The sequence below is a fragment of the Equus caballus genome, chromosome 8 (genome assembly GCF_041296265.1).
Source record: "Equus caballus isolate H_3958 breed thoroughbred chromosome 8, TB-T2T, whole genome shotgun sequence".
NCBI lineage: Eukaryota > Metazoa > Chordata > Mammalia > Perissodactyla > Equidae > Equus > Equus caballus.
Window position 1 is genome coordinate 41554007 of NC_091691.1, and position 18523 is coordinate 41572529.

At 42.3% G+C, this 18523-nt stretch overlaps 1 protein-coding gene across 8 annotated transcripts in view; it reads left to right on the plus strand.

The window, feature by feature from the left end:
- The window catches only part of PTPRM (protein tyrosine phosphatase receptor type M), a 770187-nt gene that overhangs the window by 623978 nt on the left and 127686 nt on the right, over positions 1-18523 (plus strand). For 4 of the 8 annotated variants that reach the window (XM_023648190.2, XM_023648193.2, XM_070220563.1 and 1 more), the window contains 4 exons: positions 4858-5009; positions 8711-8785; positions 9002-9028; positions 13693-13880. In XM_023648190.2, coding sequence (XP_023503958.2) covers positions 4858-5009; positions 8711-8785; positions 9002-9028; positions 13693-13880 — 442 coding nt within the window. The remainder of the gene's footprint in view (positions 1-4857; positions 5010-8710; positions 8786-9001; positions 9029-13692; positions 13881-18523) is intronic. The other 4 variants (XM_023648191.2, XM_070220564.1, XM_023648196.2 and 1 more) reach the window with 1 other exon arrangement.

Sequence of the window (18523 nt, forward strand, 5' to 3'; positions counted from 1 at the left end):
GTGACCTTCACAAGTGCTTCTCGGTAGCCCCCCCTTGAATGGGACAGGAGGGCTGGAGGGAGCTAGAGTTGGATATTTCCCTTCCCCCAGGTTGGTTATGCCCTGATAAAACTGCAGCAGGTTAGGCTCTAGTAAAATAGTCTTTCTGAAGACAAGCCCTTTTAAGAAGCACAGAATGCTCTGAGTATATTTCAGATGACTGCTTTCCCCCCTCCTCCTGTCAGAAGCCCAAAGAGATTTTTTTCTCTATTCTTTACTGTGGGAACCTGCTAGGGATCATGGAGGTAAAACTCACTCGACACCCCCCCGGAGTGTTTAAGTCTCAGACGTGTCCACACTGAGCCTCCAGTAATTTACCAATTACAGTTTAGGCTTTCCCGTCCTGCTTCTGGTTCTTGCAGAGATTTCTGCTCATGGGTTTCTTCTCTGGTGAGAAGTGACTCTCTGTATCCCCGTTTGTCTCTGTAATTTGGGGGGGCAGCAGTTTTCCCTGTGACCTCAGTCATCTGACAAAGCTAAGAAGAGTTGCTGGGTTTTAGTTTGTTCAGCTTTTTACTTGTTGTTAGGACAGAGCTCTTTACATGCTGTACATAAACTGGAAGCCCTCTCTAATTTTTTCTGGTCCATTTTTAGATGTCAGTAGGAATTATTATTATTATTATTACTAAGGGCCTCTGCTATTTATGCAGTCCACATTTGGAGATTAGAGATTAAAATATTTCAGGCAAACCATTTGTTAAAAATAAAAATTGAGGGGCCGGCCCAGCAGCGCAGCAGTCAAGTTTGCACGTTCCACTTCTCGGCAGCCCTGGGTTTGCCGGTTTGCATCCCAGGTGCGGACATGGCACCACTTGGCAGGCCATGCTGTGGCAGGCATCCCACGTATAAAAAGTAGAGGAAGATGGGCATGGATGTTAGCTCAGGGCCAGGCTTCCTCAGCAAAAAGAGGAGGATTGGCAGAAGATGTTAGCTCAGGGCTAATCTTCCTCAAAAAAATAAAAAAATAAATAAGTAAATAAAGAAAAATTGAAAATAAATTTGCTTGTGTCTTTAGATAAGATTGCAAAGAAAATTCCTTCTACTTTAGGAGTTTCCCTGCACAAAACACTTTATTTCATTAAGTCACAAAGTTTTCCTACAGTTTCCAATTTTCATTTGGGGAAAAAAAAAATGCCGGTCTAAAACACAAAGCCCAAGAGAGAAACAGAGAAAAAGAGAAAGAGAAGTAAATAATTTATCCCCAGTCATCCCAAGCCTCAATTCTAAATCTAACCTTCCTCAACCTTCTGTAATTATGGACTACAGCCTTTAGCTGTGTATAAGAACAAAGGAAACTCACAGGCAACAACTCACAGCCTCCATGACCAGGCAAGCTACTTCTGATGAGTAGGCTGTAAAAGAACTCTCCTTACTAATACTTTGGTATGACAATGATTAATTCAATTAACAGGCATATTGAGCTTGTGTAAAGCATTGACTGATGATCCAGTGGTTAAGATTCAGCACTCTCATAGCCATGGCCTGGGTTTGTTTCCAGTCAGGGAACCACATGACCCATCTGTCGGTTCTCATACTCTGGCGGCTGTGTTGCTGTGATGCCGAAAGCTATGCCACCAGTATTTGAAATACCAGCAGGGTCACCTGTGGTGGAAGGCTTCAGTGGAGCTTCCAGACTAAGACAGACTAGGAAGAAGGACCTGGCCACCCACTTCCAAAAAAATTGGCCGTGAAGACCCTGTGAATAGCATCAGACAATAGTCTGATACAGTGCTGGAAGGTGAGAGGATGGCGTGAAAAGAACAGGCAGGGTTGCACTCTGCATACAGGGTCACTAGGAGTCAGAATCTCTCAATGGCGCTAAGAACAACAAAGCATTGACTAGGTGCCAGTAAATTAATCCTACTGTTTCTAAGCATAGTATTCAGTTATGAAGCGATAGAGTATTCAATTGAAAGCAGTTTTGTGATAATTATAATGTAACTTGTTAGGAAATGTAAATTAACAAATACACTAGAAAAGATAGCACAGTGTTCTAGAATGAGTATCTTTGGAGTCAAAGACATCTGGGGTGCAATCTCAGCTCCACCATTCGGATAAGTTACTTAACTTCTCTGAGACTCAGTCCCTCATCTGTGAAGTAGGAAGTAAGGAGAACTCCTGCAAGGTTCCTGGGATTACATGAGGTCACACTTGTAGAATCATGTCATACACTAGTTGTGCACTATGTTAGTTTCCACTCCCTTCCGCTCCAAGACAATTAAGTGTCTAAGTTCTGTTATTAATGGAGAACAGAAGTGCCCACACACATGCTTCATTTGTATTTTATTTTTTTAATTTGAATTATTTGACAACACTTAAAAATTAAACGAGTTTACATAAAACTTGGATTTCTGATTTCTCCTGAAATTTACAATGTCTGGGACGTCCATGGGCATCGATCAGTTGGAGCTGAGTGGGTGTTTCCCCCTTCCGTTTCTCCAGTCTCCACCACTCCTTATTCTCTTACACCTGTGTTACTCACTTACATGACCTGCCTGGCCCCGGGGAGACGTTTGTGTTTGCGACATCTGATGAGAGTAAAAATGTGGTGAACAGGTAACGTTAACTCAGGAAGGCTTGCTGAGGACATGTAAGCTGGGTTTTGAAGAAGGTTCACAGACCAAGAGTATGTGCTTAGTGGAGATGAGCTTAAAGCTGTGGGTCTCTGACTGGACCTCTTTGATTTGAGCAGGCTCTCACAAATCCTTAATGGCCTTCTTTTGTGCTTAAAGATCATTAATGAAGCGTGTAGCTTGACAGCACTGAAATTAGTTCCCACAATGGAGGATTAGAAAAGAGAAATATCTTTTCTAGTACAAGCCCAGCTTTTATTGGTGTACACATACCTCGTGTCAATGTCGGAAGCGCATTCACTGTCGTTTCCTAACCTGTAAGGATTCGAGGAATAGAAGCAAGAGCAGACAGAGAAGTCTGGGGAACTTGAATATGCCTTTCTTCATAGGCAGAACAAAAGAGAATAGTGAGGCAGTTATCTGCGTAGTCAGTCTAAAGCAAATCAGAGAAATTCAGCAAAAAGGGGACGTTTTGCCTGAATTACGGAACTAATTATCTCAGTCCTCCACTTCAGTGTTCCTGGGGAGACCTGGCCTGAGAATGCTTTTCCAATGAGCTGGCAGATTCAGAAGTGGAGAGAAAGGGTGTTGTAACCACTGCTGTGCAGCTTGAGCCTGATGCTACCTGTGCCCAGGACACCTGCGGGGAGCAGCCAGAGCCAGACCCTGGCGCCCGGACTAGTGTGGTTGTCTGGACAACGGGCTCTCAGAGGATAATCATGGTCTGCATGCTGACGAGAGAGGAACACCAGCACCAGAGGAGCCATGCTGGCTTTACCTTTCAAAAATCTTCGCAACGTTAATACTGTCAAAGAAGTTCTAGATGATTTTCATTTTTCTGTTTAAAAATGTATCTTTTTTCAACAACTTTTAGCAATAAAAAGGGCAACTTATTAATGAAACCCTTCTGCCTTCAAAGTATGAAATTAAAAGCTTATTATAACTACAGGCAAGAAAGCATTTGGATTATGTGGCATTTGGAAATGATAATAAAGTTTATCCGTATGGTCTAATGTTGTCAATGCCTTTCATTGTATTAGCAATCACCTAATATGGGGGTGATTTTGATTATGGGGCTCACTTTAAATTCTGCTGTGTCCTAGGTCAATCAGAGTCAAGATGATTTACTAGGAATAGCTGCCATTTTCTGTTGTAAATGCTGCTAAGTGCTTAGGCAGAATTAGAATATTTTAGGACATAATATTTTTGGTATTATGATGCTGTGGTCTTCTTAAACCTTTTCACTTTATTCCTTCTTCTTAAGCAGCTCTAATTCTAATCTCGTCTGTCTTGGGTGCATAAAACAACTTCCAGTAGTAAAACCTGTAAAAATTTGTTTCATCTGTTTATTTGTATGTCAATTTCACTTAGGTTTTTATGGCTTTTGTCCAAGTATCTGTAACTTCAAATTAGGAGTTTTTGGTGGTCAATGAGTAGGATGCAGAGGCCAGGATTAAACTGTCTCCAAAAGACTTGGAAATCTCTGCCTTCCTTGACCTTTTTGCATTCTCTTCCACTGACTGAGGGAACACGGGGACTTACTCCTCTGCTAAACTTTCCAGGGAAGCCAACAACTTGACATTTTTTATCTTCTGCTCTGTTGACCAGCCCAGATGGGGATCTAATTTGGGTTCATTTGGGATTTTATCCAGTGTGATCACCACGTGAGCATTCAGGCTTTGCCCTCCAGCGCTCCTGAGGCCTGAGCTCCTTGTCCTGTGTGGGCTCCGTGTCACTGCTTGCTTTCTGTACGCATGCACTGCAGTTAGACTGTCTTCATTCCTCGCCCAGTTTTGCTCTTTCGCTCTACAATATGCTTCTTAGATTCATCCTTGGATTATTTCAGTTTTGTATGGCAAATATTTACTAGGGGTATTTACTGTTTGACAGTGAATATGGCACCAAACTAAAAAGTAATTCTAGGAGCATATCAGTAAATAGATTATGATTGCATTGTAGTGGGGCCATTGACCATTTTAATTTGGCTTTTAGTAGGAGAAACAGAACGTGATGTTTTAGGCTAATATCACAGTGGGTTTTTTTGAGGATAGGCAGTGGATATTTTTCATCTCTGTGTCTCTGCAGTTGGCAGAAAACCCAACATCTAGAAGTCACCATAAATCAATGTTATAGATGAATACGATTAATTCAACACAAGTTATTCCTGATCATTGGTTAATACACATGTCAATGCCCCCATTTTCCGTTCACATGCATGTCTATATGATGAATTCTTTGTTCAAAGGAAACTAGCCAAGAAGCGGAAGGAGACGATGAGCAGCACCCGCCAGGAGATGACTGTGATGGTGAACTCGATGGACAAGAGCTATGCCGAGCAAGGCACAAACTGCGACGAGGCCTTCTCATTCATGGACACGCACAATCTGAACGGGAGATGTAAGTGCACCCCTTTCCTGGCTTCTCATACGTCTCTCTGGTTTTCCAAGATTCCAGATAGTACTGGGGGATTAGAAAACAAAAACTCCCTAAGAAATTCTTGTGCCCTGTTGGTTTCTCCAGTCCCCTTAAACGACCCCCAAAACTCCTCTGTGTGCCGTGGGTGGCTTAGGAGAAAAGGTGTTGCAAAGGTGATAGGGCCAGATGGGAGAGCAGAGGCAGCCACAGTTAAGTGTCTGTAAAGACTTAGAGAGCAGTGATGTGAAGGCTTCTCTCTTTTCGAAGAGGAAGGCACCTGCTTCTCAGCATCCTTTTTGTTGTTTAGATCCTGTTTGTAAGCTAGTCAGGTGTGGGATTCCACAAGAGAAGCCTGTTATAAAACAGTTCACTAAATGGCAGTAACAAGTTAATTGTTTGTTTGTTTGGCTGACAGGTTCTGCCTTTATTATAGGCCTGTTAGTGGCAATTAATAAGTTAAACTGTATTCCCGCTTCACAGGTCTTACATTTCCCGCCAGGTGGTAAACTGAGCTGGGCTAATTCCTTCCCACACCACCACCTGTATCCAGGTACAAGGCATTATTTTAGGAAGCTAACAACTACATTGATTATTTGAAGTACAAAAGGAGTGGTTCTTGTGTCCCTAGAGATCTCCTCAGAGACTAGAAGTAAATCCCTGATGTGGCCTGACTCTGTGGTTCACAGCCCTCCTGGGTTCAAGGTCAGAGGTTTCTTTGCCATGTGAAATTCACACCCACAAGCTGCTGCTCATCCTGGCTGCATAGCTTGGGTGTTGGTCAGTGTGGGGATGGAATAAAAGTACAGCCGTCACTGTTACTAGTGTAAATGCATAAAGGCTTGGGGCCTCTGAGTGTGAGCAGCACAGAAATCCGTCTCTCGGGGGAGAGGGCTGATACCAGTGTGCACAGTGTGTGCTCATGTCTTGACACCCATTGGGCCTGTTCTGATTCTGCAGCCCAGCCCAGTTGACTCCTCCTCTCTCTGATCACCACGTAGTCAACACATGTGCCTTCTGTGCCTTTCTCCTCCCTCAGCAAGCCTTCATAGAGAGGCTTTTTCTTTCTGTTTATAGTGGCTACAGTTGTCTGCCTTATCCCGCGGAGAGCCACTTTATATTGTTACAGTTGTCCACCCTATCTCATTTATTTGTTCTACATGCACACCTGGCCCAGTGGAGCAGGAGTGCACACACAGGGAGACTCGGCTTAGACCCGGGTGGGCAGGACAGCACTCCTCCTCCTTGGTCGTTGTTCTTTGCTCTTTCACGTCATTTTCAGTGTAGGTGAGTCTGTGGGGCTTCAGTATACCACAAACAGCATCCCATTTTTTCAGAGAATTTTTTCCGCTTTTTTTTAGCAAATATTATATTTTTAATTAAAAAGATATGTATATACATATGTATGTATGTGCGTATGTACATATATATATCTATACAATGCATTTAACTACCAAAATAAAGCAATTTATTGCTGGTGCATTTATTGTGGACTCGGGTGGGAAAAGTCCTTCCCACCACAGACACGGTTAGAATTTTTGTAGTAGCAGTTAGTTCTTGCAAGTCAGTCTGAAAGGGACCACTGGCTATATGTTCTCACTTTCCAGGATAACCCGTTAATGTTCCAAATTTTGTATTTCATGGTGAAATTGCTCATGACTAAATTTACTTGGAATTACCTGCCCAAAGAGCAGAAACCTACATTAGTAATTTCCAGGCTTTTGAAGTTTGAGCAACAAGGGATAATGCCTCTGGACAGGAAATTTAATTTGGCAGTTCCTTTTTAAAAAGTGAACATGTCAGTGGAAATCCACGAGTGCCCATTGAAGAGGACTGCTGCAGAGGCTGGCGCCGGCTTCCTTGGCTCATCAGCCATTGAGCATCATTACCTGCCATCAGTAGAGCCTGTAGAAGCGGCAGCGGGCATTCCATTTTCCTCCCACTCTTTGGGCAATGAGTAGTTCCATCGAATCCCATCCGTTGAGAGTGACGCCAATGGTGAACTTTATCATAATGCTCTCTTAATGCCTGAAAAAAAAGAAAGCAGTTACTGGGGGAGGAAACGTGCAGGAAAAGTGTTCATTGGACCACTAGGCTTCCAACCCCAAACCTGTAACAGGTCTGGGGATGTTTGAGATCTTCTAGGGTTGGGAGAAAGTGCTGGCAGTTGGGAGGTGAGTGGCTTTTAGAAAGGAGACAGAAAAATGAGATTGGAGAATTTAGAAATAAGCATGAGCACATTTATGAGAATGGGGAATCATCTGTCCACCAAAGCAAATGGGAATTGTACATAAGAAGGGGAAAATAGATGGGTATAGTGGGAATGGGTTTAATTTTTATACTAGAAGACAAATGTAAATATCTTTTTTAAAGGTGAAAATAAGCATAGTTATTTTTTATCTGCTTGCACATTTTACCAACCACATAAAAATGTTCGCAGATAATAGGCATTATTCTTGCTGACCCAAACATGTTTTATAGGTACTCAGGTTTTTTGTTCTTATTTTCTTCAATTTCTCTTATTTTCTCCTGGCAGCTTTCCATAAATGAGCATTATAAATGTGATACTTCTCTATTTTAGAAAAATATCTTATAAATGACAGGCAGCCTGGGTCCTGGTCCTTGTTTTATTATTTATTAATTCTACACTTGAAAATATGAACATAGGTAAAAACACTGTCCTAAAGGAACTGCTCCAGGAGAGCTAAAATATTTTAACAAGTCATCAGGATAAAGATAACATGCAATACCCACAGGGATTAGGAATGGCTCCCATGATACAGTGTTGTGCTTGAGCTTTAGTGTCCGATCAGGAACTCAGCGTCTAGTAGATAAGGACCTGCATCAGAGGAGTTAAGGTTTACATTAGCCAGTTTGAGCACTTGAGCATAGTCAAATCGTTTATCCTTACACTTTAATGAAATTAAAGTGTTTTTAAAGCACTAATCAATTAAGATGTTGAAGACTTTTTTAACAAACGGCTTTAAAAATAGGAAATACCCACTTTCAGTGGAATCAGATAAGTTGAATGGGATTGACTTTCCCTCTTAATAATAGGAAGAGAATACGTAATGGTTAAATCTTCAGTATTTCAGAGAAATATTTTAAAGAAAAATGAACATTTTTATAAGGATTGAAAAGACTAATAGAACAATATGTAGGCATGCAAACTTTCAGCTTAAATATAGCAGACGTGGAGCATCGCATTTATTTTTCATAAACCAGGTCATAGTGTTGTGGAATATCCAATATGAGGAAGGAGGGGCCTCAGCAGACTGCAAAAACACTAACAGTCAGGATATGCTCCAAAAGCCGTGTGTGGACACATTCTCGCACTCTTAGTTGTGAAAAATCAGCTCGGCATGATACTAGACTGCTGCAAGCAAAGGCTAGAAGTCCAGTGAATTTCTCAATTCAAAATAGCAGTTGTGGTTATTGGGTGTTTTCTTCATTTGTGGGGTAAGAAAATCTTTTAAGTGATAAAAGGGTGCTTGTCCTCTGAAGTCTGAGTAAGTCCCCGGAGACGGCGGGGAATGGTAATATTTACCACACAGACTGCAGGGCTTCTCTGAGGTTTCTTCAGTGCAGTCTACACCAGCATGGTGTCCCTGTGAGTGACCTCAGAGCGCCGTGTCTTCCGATGTTGCCTCTGCACAACCGCTGACTAGCCTTTATCTTGTTTACAGCTGTGTCTTCACCATCATCTTTTACAATGAAAACAAACACTCTGAGCACATCGGTGCCGAACTCCTATTACCCAGGTAACAGATTTTTCCATTGTTTCATCTCTTCCTGACCCCTGAGCATCAGCATCAGTCCGTGCTCACTTTGCTGTCCATGAAGCTTTAGGAGTTTAACATGTTTGATGTGTTGTACCCTGATGCTTTCTATGGGAAAATTGGGGGCCTTTCATCAATCATTTACTGTTCTTTCTCTTTTTACTTTCTCTGCATTGACCTGCTTATGATGTATGACAGACCCATTTGTGCCAACTGCAATTTTAGGTGAGAACATTTCCCTTTATCACAGTTTATTGCAGGAGTAATTTAGAAAGTCAGTGGCCTCTCTAGGAGATTGGAGTTTTAATTCTGTATGATGCAGTGATTGTAAGCAGGACATGGGGGTGGTGGGTGGCCTGGGGGGCAGGGGAGTATGTAGATAATAAAAAGACTTTTCTCCAAACAGTTTCCATTCATAAGAAGAGTTTGCTGCATGTATGTTGGCAATGATACCAAAAGGTTCAAATGAACAATCCCAGCTCCAGTATTCCTCCTTTCTATGTTCGGAATTTAAAGTTAGCTCTGATCCAGGGAAAAACACAGCATGTCATCACTCAGCTGTGTACTTCTAAGAGCTGAATTCTGTCCAATGTGACAGTCGTAAAAGTGAAAATAGTTTCTTATTATTTTCACTTATTGCTAAGCGCTAAAAACTTCAATTCCAAAAATAGCATTTTTCTAATTATGCCAAATCATATACAGAAAAACAATCAGAGTTTTGGCCCCCTACCCCTCCCTGGAGCCACTCAGGGCAGCCCTAGCATTCCAAAGTGTCTGTCACACAGTGGAATTTCAAAGGAGCTGATGTTCTCAGCAGCAAAATGACAAGATGGCCCTTTATAATCACGTGGTTTACTATGTGTCAGATGTCACTAGAAATGAAATAAAATGTTAGCTCAGTGGGGCAGAATGCATTAAAAGTATGAAATGGTCCTAGCAGGGAGTTAAAGAAAAAAAATCCCATTCGTCCAGTGTAAGAAGGGTGAGGAGAAATGGCATTACCTGGCTATGATGAGCAAAGAGGCATGAGCTGCTCTTGCATTTGAGATGCATAAATAACCCAAGTGTGTCCCAGCTGCCTTCCTTTCTTGCTACTAACCTTACCGAAAAGGAGCACAGCAGGACTTCAAGGTGTGTGACAGTCCATCAGAGCGAGAGTTCCATCCTCGGCTATGCCGTTTCTGCTTCCTAATTCTCTTTAGAAGGGTTTATATCTTTGCAGCATAATTTTTCCCCCTGTGCTTCTCTTTTCTCTGAGTTGTTACAATTTTTGTATAGAGGGTGATTTTTCCTCCTTATAGTGCTTTCTGGGCTTAAGCAAGTTTGTTGCCTGAGGAAAAAAGTGAACTCAGAAGTTTAAGAATGGACATATACCAGAATTTTGAATTTGCATCATTTTGAAGGGTAACAAACAAAACTCACTAAGCCCTCTCCATTTAATACCAACTATAAGGGAAAGAAGGTGGCATTTTTATTCTTTTCATAAGCGAGGGGCATGGGCTAATCTCAGGCACCCGACAATGCAATCTCCATGCAGATGACATTTGCAGAATCTTTCAATAGGCAAAGATTTGCGACTTCTTTGTGTGCTGTGGCATTCATTCCACGGTTTCTCTAGTAGATGTTCTGACCTCGGGGGAGCTGTGAGTGGGGAGGGCTAAGATGTGCATTGTCAGAGGGAAGAAAATGTTCAGATTTCGCAGCAGGATTTAAGATAAGCTTATTAAACAAATATCATTTTTTAAAGTCACTACTTTGTTATTATGAACACTAATAGCATCTTTTAAAGTTTGTTAGGCTTTACGGAGAGGGAATCAATTGAACAGACAATTCAAATAGCAAAAATGATGCACATTGTGAAAAATAAGTCAGCCAGATCAACAAATAACTGTTATCATGTCTAGCTTATATATGAACCAGTGCAACAAATGGTAGTGCTTGGGGACTATTCTTTCCACATTGCTGTAAATATGAATCTATATATTGTATAGTAAGGATTAGTGAGGTGTCACTTAAAACCATGGGAAGAAGATAAGCTATACCTTACTCTGGCACTTTTTGGCTGTAGTACTATTACAATTCACAATAAGACAAAAAGAAGTGTTCTGTTGTGACTCAGAGCTCAGCACTTAAATCCTCTAGCACCTGCCTCCACCTTTTGCTCTCATGTGCTGAGGTGCCCAGCCCTAATGGATGGAGCTTTAGGATGCCTTTCCATCATTTTCTTGCAAAAAAAGTTAGATAGATAGATAAACAGATTGATTGATAGATAGAACCTCCCCCACCTCAAAAACATAGCACTCATTTCAATTCTAGATTTTTCAGCTGGGTTGTTAAAAATTCAAACTAGTTTATTAAAAAATACAGGTAGAATTAGTCCTCAGTTCTTAGAGAACCATCAGGACGGTTAGCGAGAAGCTTTACTTCTGATTTCCTCTTAGGCATAATTTTTAAGTAAAAAAATTGTTGGTGGGTACTTTTAACAAATATAAGAAAATTAAAGTGATATTTTATCAGTAGTAATTTTTTAAGAAGTCAGAGGAAACTGATTAATCACTAATTTTGGTGAAATCAAGAATTTCTAATAGTGTGGGTGACCCAATTTCATAACACACATTGCAAGAGACACCTCCTATTCCCTCTTCGCTATCTATGTACTAGATGACGGATGCAGCCTTTTCTTTGATGGCCTGGCCGGTGTTTAAATGCTTTAGGACGCATCCACACTGGTGATGAGGCCAGATGTCCTAATGCAGCAGGGGTGATACATACAGTGGTGACAGTGGTTGCAGCTCTGTGGAGTTGCAACTTCCAAGAGTGCCTGGCCCTGGGATCAGAGTGCTGCGAGGTTGCAGGGATCCACATGCCAGGCCGCAGTGATCCATTTAAGGGAAGTGTAGAAGTGAGTGCACAGTGGAGGGCCCTTAACTGTGTTCCTCCCCAAAGCTGCAAAACTGAGAGAATGAGAGAGGCACAGGGGAAACTAATTAATATTCCATTTATTCTGGTATAAAGAGCAGAACTTCCACTGGAGTAGCTGCAGCCTGGCGGGTTCAGGACTTCAGCAGGGATCTGCATCCCACTTTAGGAGCCTGGCAGGTGCCAGCAGGCAAAGCCGACGTGAGAATCTCCCAGTTTATTTGTGACTATTCTAAGAACATGGGAACATATGAATTGCTAAATTTCAAAGCAAATCCAAATGAAGAAAATCATAAAATCCACTTACCACCCTTTTTTATTTTGTCTCTGTGTCTTTAGCCACGTTGTAGTGATCCAGGTGCCATTTCAGCAACAGCAACATAGCGACACACTGTGTGCCACCTTCATGCCATGCATCCCCAAGTGCTTTGCAATGCAGATGGAAGGGAGGTTTCAAAACCAGGCCCAGCAAACCAAACGCCTTTGAAGGAAATTAATACCCTTTGGAGCTGAGTTTCTCAGTTTTAGAAACAAAAACAAAAAAACCCCATAGCTGAATTCCCTGTTGATAAACAATCTGGTAATTTTTATTAAAAAAATTGAACATATCCTTTCTTATATGTTTTAATTCTTTGTACCTGAAATTAATTTTGATTTCATAGTCTCATTTTAAGTGACTTCAGCATTATAGTTTGATGAGACACCTCCTCAATCATAAAATGGCTAGAGATTCAGCATTATAATGAGTTAATGTGGAAAATGGGGAACTCTAAATCTAATAGCACTTTCCTGCATAAGACATTTTTAATAGCTACAATTTCTTCAGTTTGTTAATCTAATTTACTAGTAGTCTTCCATTAAAACATAGCCTCTTTAGGCTTATTTGACCAAATTTTAACATTAATTCTATAGTACAATTTGGTTGACTTGTTCAAGGAATTTAAATGAGAAAATGTGTCGAATACAAATAAGACTTATTTTAGTCTTGACTTGGTTCATGGGGAATGAAAAGCAATTATGATACTATTTTAACCTCCTTTTGGTATTGAGTGCTTAAATTCAACACCTCCATCCTGACGTGAAGGGAGAATTGAGGCTTGGCCCCCTGACCACCTGTGACTAGAAAACTTAACTGTAAAATGAAAGCACCAAATAGCAACAGCCTGGAGTTATTCACACAGTACTATTGCTTATGCCCTGTTTCCTTTTTTTCCTCTTTTCTCCTTATATGTATCTTCTTAAAAGTGCCAATAAATGGTAAGTCCCCCATTCGCCCCATGGAAAAGGTGTGGAGGTAATGGGGGTATGTGTCTTCTCTGTAGGTTCTTTCAAAGCCAGTCAGTTGTGCTGTGTGTTGGCCTGCATGTTAGCTCTCGTAGAACATTCCATGTGTGGTGTGTGGGTCGACAGCACGTTGTCAAGCTTTCTGATCCTGCAGCATGCACCGTGACTCATCAAACCAACTTCCCTTTTCTTTTTCCACTTTGCTTAGATTTCATGTATCAAGTCCACATTTTCATTGCTAGCTTTATAAGCCAAATCATTTTGTGCACTTTTATTTTGCTCACAGAACATTTGTACAGAGTTTATTTACTTCATCATACAAACTAGTCAACTAATCTTTGGAAGAATGCAAGGCTGGTTTTGCACCAGGCCTTGATGAAGTTTCAGACTGAAACTTCTAACAAACTTTAGCACCCAAAGGCTAAAGGGTTCTTATCAACTAGCTTTGTGAAAGCAATATATCGTTTGGACTGCTTTGTAAAAACAAAGATTTCTGCCTCATTTCTATCAGTGTTGCCAATCCCATTTAAATTTCTAAGCATTTAACTTTTCCTTTTTGCGGAGCCATCGTAGGGATTACTGCAGCCGTAGGTTGAGGGATGTCAGCGGCAGCTTCCTAGCATTCTCAGTGACCCTGCCATAGCCCACTGGTTCTCCCTCACTTTCCCTGTGCCTTCTATTCCTAGACGAGACCCATACGATGGCCAGCGACACCAGCAGCTTGGTGCAGTCCCACACTTACAAGAAGCGCGAGCCAGCCGACGTGCCCTACCAGACGGGGCAGCTTCACCCCGCCATCCGGGTGGCGGACCTGCTCCAACACATCACGCAGATGAAGTGCGCCGAGGGCTACGGCTTCAAGGAAGAATACGAGGTGAGCGCGAGCTCCTCACCAGGGCTCCTTCTCAGCCTTCTGGGGCCTGATGCCAGCTACTGTCCTCCCAACTCATCTGGCCAGCCAGTGAGACCCCATAAGGGCTGCCAGAAAGGGACCAGGCCTTTCATCTGGAGTGTATTTCCGTCTGCCTGTGAGACTTGTTACCAGGAAGCTAACATATGTTAAATGGAAAAAGGGGCACCACTTCACCTTTTCCCTTATTCTACATAAATATGCAGTGAACATAGAGGCCTGCCTGGCTCACTGCCCCAGTGATTCCTGATCGCCTTTCTTAGATTTTCCTATAATTAAGTATGATGTTAAATCCTAATAGTTTTGTAGTGGTTACCACAGGAAGAAACTGTCCACCTAAAGCAATTATAGACCAACTAGTGATATCATGTGGTGGAGATTAGACAACAGTAAAGGGACTGGCTAGTCTCATGGCTGTTATTGTCCTGCCAGCCCAGAGAGTGTGTCACTGGCCTGGGATCTAGTGCGGACAGCTTTCAGGGGCTTTTCCAGGAGCAGTGATGTTCTCTCACCAAATATAAGATGTAGGGCTCACTCCCTTCACAGCCTCTGCCCTTAGCTAATTCTCTTGGAAAGTCATTCAAGAACTGAAGAGAATTAATTGATTTGGAGAAGTCTGATACAAAGAAGCACACCATCACCTGAGAGTGTGTGTGTGTGTGTGTGTGTGTGAATGTGTGTATGAGCGGGGGAAGCTGGGGAGATGGATTTCTCTTTTTACCTTATTAAAATTAGTTCACAGTCATTGGTGAAGATAAGATAGTGTGCTTACAGCAAAAATAAGATTATATGGATGTGTGTTTTTTAAAATCTTAGAATGTGTTTCTGGTCCTGTATCTACCTAACTAGCTCACAGTTAGGAAACATCTTGTCTGGAATTAGAGCAGTTGTGAAATCAGTTCCTACCACCTCCATATCCTACAAGTTTCAAACTCTGCTTCTTTCTCCTCTCAGGGGCACACTCATATACTCCGTGAATGCTCCAGAAGCTGCCTTGTCTTGGGTTAGCTCCATTTCCAAGCTCACTCACCAAAGATTCGTTAGAGCAGGCAGAGCATGCCACTGCTATGCTTCCTTGAAGACTAGGTCTTTGGTCCAGTACAGACAAACAGACACACTTTGCTCTGCTGAATGTGCATCCTTGTATGTTGCCAGTGACCTTAGTTCAGAAGACTGCAAAGCCAAGGAAACTAACTCAAACCAGACCCCAAGGGTTTAAGTCCAGAAAATATTTTCAGATGAAGTTTTTTTTTTAGCAACCCTGAAATTCTTAGATTTACCTTTAGCAATTTAACTTATAATTCAGTGAAACTGACTGCCTGTGCATATTTCCTCATGCACTTTTAAAGGCTAGCTTAGGAATTAATAGGATTAAGAGTAAGACTTCCAAAAGCATTAATATCTTATGAAAGACAAAATTAGGTTATTGGGAAAATATAAGCCTAATGAATAGAGATGATGTCTTAGTTCTATCCAATCTTCTGAATGCAGATATTGCACAAATGTTTGTTAAAGATGTTAATGTCAAAGAGATTAGTTATAGGCTCAAATAACAGTTTATAAAATAGCCCGAGTCCAATTTTTCACAGACTATTTTAAAATACCTACCTCGGGGCTTTTATAACACATTTGAACATATGCAAAAATTATTTCCCATTCAGATCTCCTGAAGAAACATGATTTATAAGTGCAAACTGAAATGGTTTATACTCTTTTCAAGCACATTATAATTGATGATTCATTAAGAGTTGTTATACTCTGAAGTAAAACGTTGTATTAATTAATTGTTGTTGATGGTGCCATCGAGTCGATTCCGACTCCTAGTGACCCTGTGTCCAGCAGAGTGAAACCCTGCCCGGCCTTTCTGTGCCATCCTCTCACCTTCCAGGGCTGGATCAGATAATGCTCCACTGCTCTTCATAGGATTTCGGACGTCGGTGGCCAGGTCCTTCTTCCTAGTCTGTCTTAGTCTGGAAGCTCCGCTGAAACTTGTCCACCACAGGTGACCTGCTGGTATTTGAAATACCAGTGGCATAGCTTTCAGCATCACAGCAACACAGGCACCATGGTATGACTACTTACAGAAAGATGGTGTGGTTCCCTGACAGGAAATGAACCCAGGCCATGGTGGTGAGACCACCAATTCTTAACCACTAGACCACCAGGTTTAATTAATTACATTTCAAAAAACTCTTTGTCTCATTCTACCTAGTCAGTGGATCAGAGAAGATTGCTTAAAAGTAAAAAGATGTGGGGGCCGGCCCAGTGGCATAGTGGTTAAGTTCACACACTCCACTTTGGTGGCCTGGGGTTTGCAAGTTCAAATCCCAGGCACAGACCTAGCACCGCTTGTCAAGCCACCCTGTGGCAGAGTCCCACATAAAATAGAGGAAGGTTGGCACAGGTGTTAGCTCAGGGCCAGTCATCTTCCTCTCATACACGCACAAAGTAATAAGATGTGTATCAAGTCATTACATTGTACACCTTAAATTTACATAATGTTATATATCAGTTATAGCTCAATAAAGCTGGGGGAAAGAAGTAAATACTTTTACACACCAAAACCAGTATCTGTTTAAAAAAAAAAAAATGGAAGGGGAGAACATGATACACTGGAGAGTAAAGCAGGAACAAATAGGAATGTGCTACTAAGAGAACCATGAAATGGAAAATTCTGTTAGGAGTAATCAAGGCACTCAGTAACTTTCAGATTATTAAGTACCCCCTCCTGCTACCCTCCTGGGGGGATGCTGATGTTGGCAGGAGGACCGTGGTGGGAGAGAGTAGCGGGACGTGAGGAGGGATGGGGTTCACGAGGAACCTATGTAGTGGCTCCAGGGTGAAGGGGACGCCAGTTGGAAGTGTCTCCCCTAAAGCCTGACGCCTGGCCCTCGCCATCCTTGCCTGCCGTGTCACTGCATCACATGCCACATCTTTTCTAGAGGCACAGCCAAGTTCATGAGAACTAGCAGGGCCGTGAAAGGTCCCAGGCTGCAGTTTCTCTAACGCCAGGGAATTTTTATTCTAGTGCGAATCTAGAAAGTCCTTAAGCAGTTATTTTTTAGAGTTCTATAGAACTCTACCCAAATGTACGTCTTTGACTCATACTGTTAAATATGTGTTCTTCCCTTTAACCCACATTGAAAGTCAGGAATGTTGTGGCTGCCTGGTGTCATGTGAATCTCACAGATCAGACACTGAGACACAGGCTCTGGTGCCAGACTGCGTGTGTTCCAAGTCAGCTCTGCTTCTCATCAGCTGTGTGACCTCTGGCAAGCTCTAACCTTTCTGGGCCTCAGTTTCCTCATCTGTAAAATGGAATAACTATCGACCTCATAAGGTTATTGTGAGGATTAACTCATTTAATGCATCATAAGTGCTAGAATTATAGCCAGCATTCAGTTGAAGTGTTAGCTAGTAAAAGAAAAATACTAACTTATAGTAAGATCCAAGAGAAGAAGTTCACACCGTGTTCTTTCTAGGGAAACTGTGTCATATTGTGGTTTTAATACATCTCTGTTGTCTCTCATGTCCAGCACTCTGAGGAGAGAGGGAGCCAGTCGCTTTATGGAAAGGGCTCTGTACGTTTTTGCTCCACTCCAGGACTACCCTGTAATCCCTTTACCCTGTGTCATATCGTCAGAAGTTCTCGTTAAAAAGTAACTTAAATAAGTAGGTAGGTTTGATTCTGTGGAAAAAGAGTTTGAGAACTGGGAAAATCAGTATTTTAAAATATATGCTGTCACCTTTTATTGCTAAAATAGTCTTTCCATATCTAAGTTAGGAAAGTCCTAAGGAATGCTGTGACTGCAGGCCACAGAATACTCTTAAAAAAATAGTTCTACTGGCATCTTTGGCTGGGTAGGATTTGGGGGTAAGTTTAACCTGACAAGTTGCACTCATTAGTTCAGCAGAGAGTACTAAGCAGATGCTGTGAATCTGACACTGCTGGGTGCTAGGGACGCAGAGGGGACCTGCACACCCTGCCCTCAGGAAGCTCACTCTGCAGGAGGAAGCTGCCCTGTAGCAGCTGCAGCACGTCCATCCAGCTAAACCCCACAAGAGAGATTTGCAGTGTTACTTTGAAGGCCATAGGGGGTTCCTGAGCCAGCCCGGGGAGCAGGACTGGGCAGGGGTGAGTCTTCCCTTGCAGGATGAGTGGGCATTGGCCAGGAGAAGGCGAAGAGGGCAGCATGCCAGGTAGACACAAAGCAAGAGAGCAAGGTGCACTGGGAAACAGAATCTTGGGCAGGGCTGGTGGGCGAGGGTAGTCAGGGCTCCCATCGCACAGGGGCCCATGTGTCTCACTGAGAAGCTTGGACGTCATTCTGGAAACTGTGGGAGGAGAAGACAGACTCAGATAACGTGAGTCTCATTCCCATACTTGGATGGAGATCTATTTAGTATGATCAGCTTAATGTTTTAAGCATTGTTTGTAAGAGACACATAGGAATGGCTTGAAAGATAATCCACACCCAAAAAAGGGAACAGAAGGGACTGGCCCAGTGGCGTAGTGGTTAAGTTTGCGTGCTCTGCTTCAGTGGCCCAGGGTTGGCAGGTTCGGATCCTGGGTGTGGACCTACACACTACTCCTCAAGCCATGCTGT